The 13615-nt window shown below is 35.4% G+C and overlaps 2 protein-coding genes across 3 annotated transcripts in view; one reads left to right on the top strand and one right to left on the bottom strand.

Annotated features, from left to right (window-relative positions):
- The window catches only part of LOC106158592 (dnaJ homolog subfamily C member 13), a 31557-nt gene extending 24508 nt beyond the window's left edge, over positions 1–7049 (bottom strand). For both annotated transcript variants that reach the window (XM_087004236.1, XM_087004237.1), the window contains exons 1-14: positions 6879–7049; positions 5575–5666; positions 5262–5337; positions 4807–4956; positions 4395–4436; positions 3976–4176; positions 3564–3706; positions 3043–3202; positions 2580–2671; positions 2228–2325; positions 1489–1640; positions 1102–1274; positions 554–761; positions 24–179 (exon numbers count right to left, since the gene is read on the bottom strand). In XM_087004236.1, the coding sequence (XP_086860362.1) occupies positions 24–179; positions 554–761; positions 1102–1274; positions 1489–1640; positions 2228–2325; positions 2580–2671; positions 3043–3202; positions 3564–3706; positions 3976–4176; positions 4395–4436; positions 4807–4956; positions 5262–5337; positions 5575–5657 (1734 nt within the window). In that variant the 5' untranslated portion in view covers positions 5658–5666; positions 6879–7049. The remainder of the gene's footprint in view (positions 1–23; positions 180–553; positions 762–1101; positions 1275–1488; positions 1641–2227; positions 2326–2579; positions 2672–3042; positions 3203–3563; positions 3707–3975; positions 4177–4394; positions 4437–4806; positions 4957–5261; positions 5338–5574; positions 5667–6878) is intronic.
- Positions 6964–12183, top strand: LOC106158591 (uncharacterized). The gene is made up of 3 exons (XM_013534643.2): positions 6964–7122; positions 8254–10235; positions 10552–12183. The coding sequence occupies exons 2-3, from the start codon at positions 8324–8326 to the stop codon at positions 10845–10847; spliced, it is 2208 nt and encodes a 735-aa protein (XP_013390097.2). The 5' UTR covers positions 6964–7122; positions 8254–8323; the 3' UTR covers positions 10848–12183.
- The last annotated feature ends 1432 nt before the right edge of the window (positions 12184–13615 follow it).

Raw genomic sequence — 13615 nt, 5'->3', positions numbered from 1 at the left:
ATTCATATAACTAACAAATTTACCTGGAAAAGCTTAAAAATAGTTCTTCCCTCTGTCGCTACCATTTCCAGTAGTGTATCGAAGTATGTCCCATCTGTTGTTTCGCTGTAGGGGGCACACAAACCAAAAGTCAGGAAATCCAACATGGCTGCGATTACCATGGCCCCTGTGCCTCTCAACTACAACAAATACCATGGCAAAATATAATCTCAGTCAAGTATTAATAATAATAATAATTATTATTATAATAATTTATTTTTCAGAGTCTAAAATCCATAAAAATGTTTATAGACTTTACAATTAAAAATACAAAGTTAAAAGGATTACTCTATATTGAAAAGTAGTGGTAATAAAAGTAAAGAGAAAAATGCCTATTACTGGCAAAAATGAGAAGGTTCAATATGACTGTATCAAACTCTGTGCTGGAAAGACCAGTACTTACCAAACAATGTGTAAGAAATGCATTTATTTAAAAAAAATTCTCAAAATGTTCACCTCCCCTGATTTGGATCAGAAATTACACTGAAATATCTCCAGCCATCTCAATACCTACCACGTGATTTTTAAATAGATTGAGCAGGTTCTGCATAAAGGACTTTGATGACATCAGAGAGGCTTTATTGAGCTGTTCCTGTCGCAGGTCGTAGTCATCATGCATGGGCTGCATCAGGGCATTGAGCATGTCTATGGCAGCATGGGCCACACCATCATCGTTTCTCTTTAGTGCCTTGACTACTTTGATACCCACTCTTTCTCTCATCCTAAGACAGAAAAATAAAGCAATATCAATACTTTGGCCTTTTGTCAAAAAAGTAAGCAACTTGCTCAGAACGTTAATACTCGCACAAGAACGTCCATAATTTTCCTATGTACGTTTTTTAACTAAACTGTCATCACCAAGTCATCTAACTTTCACATCCCAGTAAAAGTCTAATATCTTTAAGTCAACTGATTTTTAATTAAAGTCCCTGAAGCTGTAATAAATTATTCTACTTATTTGGGCAACCTAGTAATCGCCTGAAAACTGTACATAAATATTATGTCGATTTATTATAAAACCGTAGTTCAAGCCTTCAGGCAATAATAACTTATTCCACTTACTTTGGCAGTCTAGTAAAAGCCTGAAAGCCAGCCTTGGAGGCCACAAGTCTCCTCAGAGCATGGAACTGAGCTTCTAGATTCTCTGAGGAAATGATGGCTTGGTCACCCTCCTTATCCAGCAGTGCTGACAGGGTGCCGTTGATCAGTTTTTCTTTGTTCTCGGCAAACAAACCCTATCAAATGGTTCAAATGAAAACTTTATAGTAGAGGAATTGTTAAAATAGTTATCAAAGAACTTTTAATGGTAAATCGTTTAGATCATATCAAATAATAATAATAATAATAATAATAATAATAATAATAAATCTATATATATATTCACATGAGTCAAATACACTTACACAATTAATACCAAATAAGAAGGCACCTGTTCACTTCTATACTTACGTCTTGTGTGACAGCATGCAGGAGACCACTGTAAGAAATGTTAGAGTTGAACCTCTCCACAGCCATCTCAAAGTTAATATTGGGGGGAGGACTCTGGATAAACTTCATGTGCTGACTCTCCACTTCCTCATCAACAGGGACTGTGAAGGGACCTAGTACAAAGTAGGTTTAATGGCATATAAATAAATATCTAAAAATAATCCTGGAAATTGTAGCAAGTTCATTAATCAGTGATGTGTATCCAGTCCACAACCATTGAAAAGAAAACCATTTTAAACCTGTTTTTGTGTTATAAATTTCTTAATTTTTCTGTCATGATTGCACCAGCTCTCTTCATTATGGTAGTGGCTAAACAACTAAAAACTCAGAACACAAAAACTCATTATGGATTGGCATACTTTGTAATTAAGGTATTAAAATTCATATTTTGCTATATGAATTGTGTATCTTTAAGCAGGAACCATTGTTTAAAAAGTTGACTGTTTATATAAAGCTATTTAGCCCAAAACTTTTTTCTCAAAGCAGCTTGTTTTTCTATGGGTTACAATCAAAAAATAAAAAAAAAATCTCTAAACCATACCCCAAATGTGCACCTGCTTACCCTTATTGCTAATTCTAGGTTGCTTCTTATGCCAACATAATAACCAATAATAATAATAATAATAATAATGATGATGATGAAATGTTCACAGTGTATTTCCCAAGCACACCAGCAGAGGCCTTATCCACTGACACTCACCTAATCGTAATCCTCTGCTGGTAAATTTCATTTTCACATGGACATCCCTGTTGCCAGAGGCCCTTACACCATCCAGAACAGAGGCTATCAAGGCATCTCTGAGGATTAAGAATAAAAAAAAATTGATAGATAAAATAAACAGACTATTTACTTTTCATTTACGACAAAAGACTTTTCAAATGACTTAACAAAGGACTTTTCAAGACAATTCTCAACACATTTGCACAGAGTCTGTCTACAAAAGTAACATAATTCACAGCTAACATCTTAGTAGTATCACATTTAATCAAACATAGTTATAATTATCTACTCCTACAGCACCTGCTGTCGTCATGTCAAGAAAAAGGAGTACCTGTCAGTGGATGTGAATGTTCGTATTGCACCCTTCACATATTCAACACTAAATTTTTGTGGGTTTTCTTGATCTCTGACTATGGCAAACACCTGGAATAATAATAATACAAATAAGAAGAAGAAGAAAAAGAAGAAGAAGAAGAAGAAGAAGAACAACAACAACAACAACATCAACAACAGCAATAACATTTACTATAAAATAACCCAAAACAGAGTTTTCAAGGGTCTGGACATTATTTAAGAGTTAACTCTTAAATAAAGTTATTATTCTTTCAGCCAAACTCAAGAACACGAGTAACTGAATAAATAGAGTAAAATGGAATCTCAAACCATATCAAGAACATTAGTGTAAAAACAGTCACACATTTTTTTATTTTCAGCCAAATTGCAATTTGTTTAGAATTGAACTAAAAGCTACTATCCAATACTGAGCAAAATACAGCCATCTCATTTCCACTTACATCACACAGAGGTTTTGCTGTGACAACATTATAGGTGGCTGGGTCTCTCTCCACCAGACACGTTTCCGTGAGGCACAGTGTCCGCCTGATGGGGTCCGGGTTCCTTGGTGTTAGCTTATACACACTGAACTCTGCATATGACGTAAGGGCCTCGTCGGTACTGAAAATAGGTAACAATATTGAAACATTATGACCAGTATATAATAACACTGAAAGACATTATTAAATAGCTAGAGGTATAGGAATATCTTAGTGCTCATTCCTAATAAAACTATCATTCTATATAAACTGATCCAACTCTGCAGGGAGTTAAGACTGATATTATAGTCATTACAATATTTAATTACTGATGTTACAAAAGGAATAGAGAGCAAACTACACAACTAGACAGTAACATCCCTCACTACTAAAAGTGAAAGGCAGAACTAGAAGTGTAATCTGGGTGTAAGCCTTAAATAATGAATAAATGTTATTATTATTATTATTATCTTTAGGGCAAATTACCATATTGTAACTGTTACCTGTATTTGCCCATCTTGTGTGCTGTGGCCTGATCCATTGTTATAGGTTCCTTCCTCTGTTTGATGGCAATGCCAATATAGTTTGCTGCTGTCTCCATCACACTTTTGATCAGTTCATCTCTTTGTTCAAGGGCAAATATATGCTGAAATAATTAACAAAAAATAAAAAAGTCTTGTCACTCAAAACAAAACAAAACAGTTATGATAATCACAACAATTACTTATCTAGTGTAAAAGTTGATTACTACTTTTTCTCTGTATGTATGTCATATAATACACTGCAACCCTCTTGCAATATATGCCTTGAACTTCTCTGCTGACGCTAAAGGCATTCTGGCATATATCTCTCTGCTGACAGTGCATTATCTCACACATAAAAGATAATTATACACATGCAGCCAATCCCACTCACCAGTCTATTGTATCCCCCATGTATGACAGCCACCCCCCCTGGGTAGTCTGAGATGACAGCAAACCCCTCCATGTCCTTGTAGTCATAGGAGACTAGCTTGGTGCCTGTCTTGGGGTCCACTTGATCTAGTGAAGACTGATTTACTTGGAGTAATGTGGGTATTCTGTTGTCTGACCAGTGGTATTTATAGGCATTGAACCTCTGGAAAAAAACAAGTCTCATCTTGTATCATAATGATGAATCTTTAGCAACTATTTATAGTATATCTAATGGAATGTTAGTAATTTGCAATTGCCACTCAACTTCAGGTGCAGATGTACAAAAATGATGTACGTATTTTTCTGTTGCACCAGTTATTACAGAAAGAGTAACATGCGCACACACACACACACACACACACACACGTGCATCTCACTTACTTTGGATTGAAAATCTTTTCCAGCAAACTGATTGGCAAATCTCTGAAATAATTGTAACATAAACATGAGTATTAACAGCATAGTTGTATAAACTCATAAATCCAAAAGCGGAGGCAGATACATTTCCCTTAAAATGATTTTGGCTGATAAATGCCTTTAATACATATGACTTCCTGCATACATAGGTTTTATTTTTACTTTCAACATATTCTACTGATAATAATTAGAAAAATCTAATAAATACATCATATAAATGATCCATATGTCACTTTTATTTCTACTGATTACACAGTAACCCATCTCCTTATCGATTAAACTAGCAATAACACCATTTGTATACCTTATTGGTCCCTTATATTACTTTTAATGACCTGTTCTACTGACAGCACTGATTAACAAGCTGACTTCTTACCAAAGCCTCAGTCAATACATCTGCTCTGTGATCAGTGGAAAACTTCATGGTGTCTGTTTTCTTGGGCCCTTTTTTCATGGTGATCAAGAATTCATTGAGGGTGGGGGCTTTGATATTGGGTGTGATACTAATAAATTCACTGTATGGCCACTGGAATAAATAATTAAATAATAATTTATAATAATGTCTGCAGATAGATTTTGTAGTAACTTAACTGATGAATTTTTCTTTTAATAATGAGAATTTATTTCACGAAAATTTAGTCTCAATAATAAAGAATTTCACTCTCTTCATTCTAATACTGAACTATGAAGTTCATTTTAAAAAATACTTTGGCATTAAAGAGAAAACTTCATTTTTAAAGAGGGTTTTTACATGTCTTTTCATATTCTTTATATGCCCAACCCCTTCCTTCAATCCTTCAATTTCCAAGCCTCAGTATCTGCCCGTCTTACCTGGTTGGTGACCTCTAGAGTGGCAGGGTTGTATGTTGTAATACCCAGGTTACCCACTGAGAAGACTCTCTTGTATCTGATTTTAAAAAATGATAAATTTCTTAAGCAGGTATCGGTACATAAATGAAGTGAATTTTTTAAATCTTGTCTTACAATGACAAGAGTTCTCTACCTTGTAAATACTTTTTTTGAACAATATAAGAGGCAATGCTTTAGAAAGGGTACTACATATCCCATTTCATTAAACACCTTAAAACTAAAAAAACTGCAAAGAAGTTTGTTGTATGAACTATTAAATTTAAAATGTGCTTACTTTCCTTTCCAGGAATGCTTTGTTACAAAGTAACAAGCAATATCCTCATTTTCTTTCATAGCTGCATTCGTTTTTGTAGCCATTTTTTAATACTGAAATAAAACAGACAAGCATGTAGATAATGAGTACAAAGTTTATCAGATGAAAATGGTACAGATAAGGTGATATTTAGGTTTCATGACACTAATAATCATATTCATTCATTCAATTCAACATCACTTAATAGATTATTGTTTGACTTTAATTAATAGAGTTAACCACATGCATTAATGTTTTTATCAAAATTATCATGGCAATCCAATCAGAAATTGATATTGAACATACCGGTAGATAAATATGACTGTAACAGTTTTTCCCTTTCGTTATTCAGAAGGCTCAAACCCTCACTAAATTTTTGGATAGATTAGTGTGTGTGTGTCCATGTGCGAGCAGATCAGATGTTTGGAATTAAAGCATCTAAATCTTTTTTAAAACTTGATCGATAGGTGAGCTAATATCTAAATCTTTTTTTTTTTTTTTTTTTTTTTGCACACTTGCATATTCTGCTTCCAGTCTATTTTTCTATCATCAAATATGTCGTGGCCTCTTAAGGCCCTATCTGTGACAAAAACTTTCAGTTTTCTTAAGTGTGGTCAGCTGAAGGTAAGAGGTAAGGGAAAAGAAATGTGTTGGTGTCAACAGTCCCCCTACAGAACAGCAATGGCAGGTCCTTATAACAGAATGTTCCCCTTCCAAACCTTGCTGTAGCATAAAAGCAAACTCAAATAATATAGAGGGGGAATGCAACAGACTAACCATTCAGAGTAACATGAAAAGTTTGGTGCCTGTTGAAATATATTTTAAGAAGCAATGAGGTGAAACACTAAGAATTGTAGCCTTAGGTGTGCATCAAAATATGGCATGCGTTGTGTTTATAAGGTCTAATGTAGATTACTAAAAACAAGCCATTTCCTAAGGTTGAAACTTCGATGAAATTACATAAATATTGAGGAGTGTTTCACACAAACTTTCATTTAAATAACGGATGTGCATTCAACTTCATTCATCATTCTGCCTGGCAAATCTTTATCATCACAGCAGTAACAAGGTAGAGAAGCAATGGGTTCTCCTGCCACTGATATATTTTTTCTTTGTAAAGAGCCGCAGGGTCTGCAGGATATGTACACACACGGCCGGGGGGTCTTAAACCATATTTCCGGGTCACATGATAGATATCTACGTGCGTCGCTGCTTAAACCGGTGTGATCCGTTAACGCATTGACGTCCATTAAACAGGATCATTTCCCCAGCTGGTAATCACATACCTAGTTGCTAGCGCAAGAAGAATCCAACAACCTTTCTGTTTTCTATGTTAAAAGTCACAGTTTCTTCTTAACGACGAGTTTCGCCGCTACGGTCGCTTCCATCTTGGATGGACTACATACGCATGCGTTATCAACTTCCTCCCATATCTCGCCAAGTCTCGCGCACTTGTCACCAAGAGCAACAACACGCTTAATGAAGAGAACACGAGAGCCACTTCGCCTCGTAGGACAATATATTCAACAGGTAATATTTTAAGAAATTGTTGACAATGGCAGTTTAACGAAAAAGTTTAACTCTACACATCGAATGTGACATTATCAAATACTTTGGCAATCATTTCTTCTAAGTTTATTTTTAATGCACCTCACTTGACGCCGTGTCTAATTTTATCGCACTGATTTATCTCACGCTCAGTTTCATGTTATTGTTTTTACTGAACAGTATCAGGCGAACTCAAGCGTTTGTCGAGGTTAGAAACGTTGATAATACTGTGTTATAATTGGGGCTTTCGTTTCCTTTTGGTCAGAAATTTGTATCATATTTTAATGCCCGTAAATAGTTTGTGTAGCCACTTTATCAAAATGCGCTTATTGCCGGTGTAAAGGACGCAAGATAATAGATAAATAGATATGCAGATACGTATGGCTTTCAGTGAATAATGTTATTAAGTGGTGTATTTCAATATACTGTACTCATAAACAAAATGTAGAGATTTTGAAATCTTGTTGATCTTCAGTGCTGGCATATCAACCTGAGTTAGCTACAAGTTGACTGTTAAAACATTTTCTTTACTTCTGTATGGGTAACATATGTGCTTGACATTTACAGACTTTTCATTTTGCATAATGCAAAACAGGCACCTTTTTTGGTTCCAACTGAAGTATTGTGGTTATTTCAAATTCAGACCCACTTAATATTTGCTCTCACTGAATGCCAAACGATCAAATTCCGTTTAATTATTTGCTTAATAAACATTAATCTTAGGGTTCAGGTATGGAAGTAAATACCTGTGCTCAGACATTTTTACCTTGTTAAAAGGAGCTGGCTGTCGAAATGAAATTTATTTCAAATGGCACTTGTCTCGAGAATGGAAATTGTATTTCATTAAGTGGGATATTTTTATAACCACTTTAAGTACAATAATTTAATAAATCAGATAAACTCATTTGCTTATGCAGTAATAAACCTCAAGGTCTAGTGCAGCTGAATACATATCTGAGCTACTTAAACTCTCAAACTGAGTGTATTTTCTCTTTATATTTTTAGTACAGCTCTTACACTCTGTTGAAAGTTTTTTTTTTCTTTTTGCATTTTTTTTTTTTTTTTTGCTTTTCTATTCCCCCATAGCTAATAAGATTCGTCATCTAATTCCAGGACCCCATTCTCAACGAAGTCCTGATGTAGAAACAAAATTAAGGAGCCAACAGCAGCACCAGTTATAGATATGCCTGCAGAGATTTTGTCCTCCATGGCGACCTCTAGTCCAACCCAGCTGATTACCTCTGATGATGGCAAACAGTGTATAGACGCACAGTCCAAGGGCCTCACAGCAATCCCTATAGATGTGTTCAATGAATCACATGTCCAGTGCCTTTTCCTCAGTGACAATGCTCTTACACAGATCCCGGCTGCTATAGCTAGTCTGGTTAACTTGGAGATCCTGGCTCTGAACCAGAATGCACTGAGTTCCTTAAGCCCATACTTGTTTGGTTTGCCAAAATTGCAGGTTTTAGATGTGAGCGAAAATGAGTTAGTTGAGATACCAAGAGATATTGCTGGGTTGAAGTGTCTGAGGCAGTTTTACGCAAATCGAAATCAAATTTGTGATATTCCACCAGAAATTGGGGGCCTTGAAAAGCTAGAATTTTTAGGCTTAAATGAAAATGGAATCAGAGACATTCCTGATGAGATATCCAAACTTAGTAATTTAAAGATACTTGGATTAGAACAGAACAGAATAGAGTTCCTGAATCCCAAAGTTTGTGAAATTGAGGGTCTTCTGAAATTGGGTTTATGTGGAAATCACATGACAAATTTCCCAAGAGAAATTGAAAATTTGATTTGTTTACAGGGTTTGTATTTAGATGATAATGATTTTGAATTCATACCCATTCAGGTATACAGTTTTGAGAATTTGATCGAGTTAACCATGTCTGACAACAAAATTACTGAAGTTCAATCTGATATTGGAAAATTGTCTCGGCTGAGGATTCTTTTGCTGAACAACAACCAAATCAAAACTCTCCCCCAGGAGATGTTTTTTCTTGAAAATTTAGACACCCTTTCCCTTGAAGGCAATCAGATCTCATGCCTCCCTGCAAGCATAGCAGAATTGTACAATTTGAAAGAGCTTCATCTGAGTCACAATGACATCTCAGTGATTCCTGATGAATTGTGCATGTGTTCAGAGCTGGATACCCTCACTGTTGATCACAACAAGATCTCGGAGCTCCCGCTAGAGATAGCCAACCTTAAAAAGCTCAATACTTTGTCCATGAATGACAACAAGTTTGAAAGAATCCCCAGGGCTATTGGTGCTGTCAGAGGGTTAGAAGTCCTAAGTCTTAGTGGAAACAAGCTGGTTGATCTCCCAGAAGAATTTAGCCAGTTGGAGAAGATTCGTCATTTGGACTTGAGTAGAAATGGAATGGCAGAGTTCCCATTGCCACTGACTAAGTTGTCACAGTTAGAATATCTAGACTTGCAGGAGAATGAGATCTCTTGCTTGCCAGATGAGTTTGGACAGCTTGTAAACTTAAAAGAGTTCAAAATCAATAAGAATAAACTAGACAATTTTCCTGAAGTGATGTGTGCCTTGACCAACCTGGAGGTACTCAACATGGCTGACAATGTGATCGTTGATGCACCAGAAGAAGTTTCAAACATGACAGGGTTGCGAGATCTGGATTTGTCCAACAACAAGTTTGAGATGTTTCCTACATCTGTTTGTGCCATCCCCAATTTGGAGCTTTTGAACTTTGACCAGGAGAATGGCTCAAAAGTCAGATGGCTTCCAGAAGAGCTTGGCCAGTCCAGCATTTGCCATCTTAATGTGCAAAACAACGAAATTGGTGGCCTTCCTCAAAGCATTGCCAGCATGAAGAACCTCCAAACCTTGGTGGCCCATCACAACAATATTATCTCCATCCCAGACTCCATATGTGAGATGAGACTACAAGTGCTACAACTGGACGACAATCAACTCTCGACACTGCCAGCAGACTTTGATCACATGACTGGCCTCAATGATCTACGCCTACAGAACAACCCCCTGAAGACTCCCCCCATGGACATCTGTGTTAGTGGGGTACTACAGCCTATTGGAAGGTTCCTCAGAAAGCACCTGGAACGAGAGGGTAAGAGGTGACCTGTATGGTTAATGACAATTATGGTTTTAATTTAGGGGGTCATTTTGTATTAAAGTACTCATTTTGCATGCATTTAAGTGTTTAGTGCAGTTTCAATTATTATACTATAAAAATTGTGAGTTCTCAGGATTTGTATTGTATTTCATTGATTTTTTTTTAAATAAAGAATGACAAAACCATACATTTTCAGAAACCAAATAAAGGAGCAAATATGTTTCTTTCTCCATTTCAAGTATTTTAAGACATAAATGAGCAAATACAAAGTTTAACCTGGAAAAAAAATAATTGTTAATTTTTTTTCCAGAACTGCTGCTGCAGAAGATGATTGACCACATTGTCAACACAATAGACAAGCAAGAGCTACGCCAACTATGGAGAAAGTTCCGCTTTGAAGCTGAAGTGATTCAAGAACTGGAGCAGCAATACAAGGGCAAGGATAAGTTGAAGGAACGCATTCTTGCATCGATGAAATATTGGAAAGAGCATAATGCCGAGGCGAGTTGCGACCTCCTGATACACATAGTGCGGGTGTTGGGGATGGAGACACTGCATAGTAAATTAAAGGCTATGAAGATCTACTCCCAGGCGTTAAGGTTATGAAATGAGAAATGTGTTTTAGTAGAGAAGGAAAAATGCAGCTGAATTATTTATCCATACCATAATAAAGCAAAGTAAATGCTATGAAGATCTGTTTCCAAGCAATAAAGTTGTGAAATTTCAGAGTTGCTAACTCTTTTCACACATTTCAGACATTTTGTCAATTGATAAAGGTTGCCTGCAAGTGTTAACTATGTTGTTAATTACACAATGAATGATAGATTAACACAAGTTGATTGCTGTGATGTTGTCTATCCTAAAAGTGAAAAGTGTGCTTCCACATGGTGAAGAAAGTGAATTGTAATGCACACTGAATTTAAAGCGATGACAATCTACTCATTTTATTTTTGAGGTTGTGAATTTTAATTCTTGACAGACTGAAATAAATATACTTCTGTTATTTAAAATCTGTGAAGTTCTACTTGGTTTCAAGGTTGTGAATTCTTGGCAAATTAACTGTCTTGTTTTTCCATGAGCTACATTATAATGCACATAATGTATGTATTTATTTGTTATTTATTTAGATCATTTTTTATCGCAGGTGTATAACACCCATTATTTCATATATATTTCACTACATGTTTTTTTTTAATAGTTGTATTGCTGTAATGATTTATGCAGCAACAGTCTTCAACAAAGTCTTCAGAGGGCACTCTGTCATTATAGTATTGTGTATTTTTAGTCATATATCTATATGTTTATCTTAAGACATATAGGTGTCTAGTGTCTAGTCTGTTTTAGAAGCTCACAGTAGTATTGGGACATCTATTTTTATACCTGATATTTCATACTGAAAAGATCTGGAGTACTTGTTAAAAACGAGGGCATTTCCACTAAATATGGCAAAGTTCATGTGATCAGGCACATATGCTGCTTTACTCACAGGGTAAAGAAGATACTACCAATGAAATTGGTTCAACAAATATACAGAAATATGTCATAATTTATGGAAATAGGGGGCGATGTTAATGCGTATCATGACTTAATGCACTGAGTTGTATTTGTTCATTGCATTCATAATTTATGTGCCATCAAATGTCCTGAAACATGTAAAAGTAAAAAGTTGCAATAGATATTGTAATAATAGATATAACAGGAGAGGGAGTGTGCATGTGTTTGTGCATCATAGTGCATCTGCATGCATGCATGCATGCGCATTTGTGTGTGTGTGTGTATGCAAATGGATGTAAACTGGATTAGTCCTTAGCAGTTCTAATAAATTGTCTACGCATTTATTGGTATGAAGTTAAATATAAAAGGTATGGTATTTTTGTACTCTAAATTAATTGTTTTCACATAAATATACATTAATTGCACAAATAAATAATAAAAAGGTCAATTATTTTTATTTTTCTTTAACAGTGAAGAATGAAATTTCCTCGGTGCCCTTTACGATTTAAACTGATTTTACAATCGAGAGTTGTTTCATTTGGAAATGGAAATTTTGTGTAAGACATTGAATTCTCGCATATATTTAGTCCCCTCCCAACATTTTCTGAAAAATTCACGTAGGTCCATTCACTAACAGGCAAGCGGGACAGAGAAAGGAAAAAAGATATCCTTCTTGGCGATAAACAGGGAAAGGAGTGGTTCCATGTTTTTTCAACGCGCACTATGGCGCTGTCCGGGTCGACCTGCGAACCCAATTCTTCAATTTCAGATTGACGTTTCGGTTCTTCAAATTCAGTGACTGAAAACATTTTTTCAAAGCAGAGAAAGTACCAAGACAATGGTTTCTCTAGGGTATAAATAGCACATGTACGTGTCCTACTCCTAGACTCCGTTTGAAGATAACGCGATTGAATTGTTTCTCCCCTTCTAGCGCTATTAGTACACTGTATATTTACACTGTTCCAATAAGAAAAAACTACCTAAAACTGTTCAGTTTTTGTTATAGTAACATTTTCTCGCGTAGATTGCAGTTTTATTTTAATTTTTTCTTTCATTTTCCTTCACGTGATAGAGATCCAGACCCCTTTAATTATAGTATACAAATCTTTTACGTCACACAGATTAAGATTTTGATACATGTACATATCAGAAATGAATACAGCAAATTATGAGAAACGCAACATACAGGCCCCAATTTCATAACGGCACTAAATGTATTCTTAATGTGTAAATCTCACGCCAGGAATTTGCAGTGTTGTCATGCTGTGCTACTGTGGCTACCTGTGACTAGTGACAAAGAATAAATAAAATCCAAAATCATCACGTACATAAATCTCAAAATCACCCCCCATTTTTGTCTTGTGTTAATTGTAGATATTTGCTTAAAACGCTTCCCTTAGGTAAATACTGAAGCAGAGTTTAGCGGAAAGACAGGGTCTATTTAACAAACTTTCGAGGGTTTCAGTTAAAAACAAAGATTCTATCAACAAATCCAGTCAATGACATTTGAAAATGTCACGTTATTCCTCAACTCTAGGTCAAGCACATTTGATTAATTGCACATTTGATTAATTTGATTAATTGCACATTGGATTAAATTGAAATATTTTATTTACGCGTTGCTGCCAAGTAGCCTAAAGACTGGCCATGGAAATACGCGCCGTAAAGCAGTAGGCCTAGTGTACTGGTAAAAGTAAGTAGTTTTTCTGGCGTAAAATGCAGTTCAAATATCTTTGCTATTCAAATATCAACGTACGTATTTTAGCAAAAACATTTAAAGGAAAAGATAATAAAAAAAAGTAAACAATGAAAAACAATCTAAAAACAGAATCAGTGAAAATCTTATTTTTGGGTGTTCCTATATTGATGACTTTTCATTC

The sequence above is a fragment of the Lingula anatina genome, chromosome 2 (genome assembly GCF_051362555.1).
Source record: "Lingula anatina isolate TDL-2025a chromosome 2, LinAna3.0, whole genome shotgun sequence".
Classification (NCBI taxonomy): Eukaryota; Metazoa; Brachiopoda; class Lingulata; order Lingulida; family Lingulidae; genus Lingula; species Lingula anatina.
The sequence above is the reverse complement of the archived record's forward strand: the minus strand, read 5'-3'. Positions and strand labels throughout refer to the sequence as shown.

Bases quoted from the DNA above. Each gene is read 5' to 3' on its own strand.
- LOC106158591 (XM_013534643.2), top strand. From the start codon at position 8,324: ATGCCTGCAGAGATTTTGTCCTCCATGGCGACCTCTAGTCCAACCCAG. The intron at 10,236-10,551 runs GTAAGAGGTGAC...TTTTTTTTCCAG, and splicing joins AAAGCACCTGGAACGAGAGG to AACTGCTGCTGCAGAAGATG.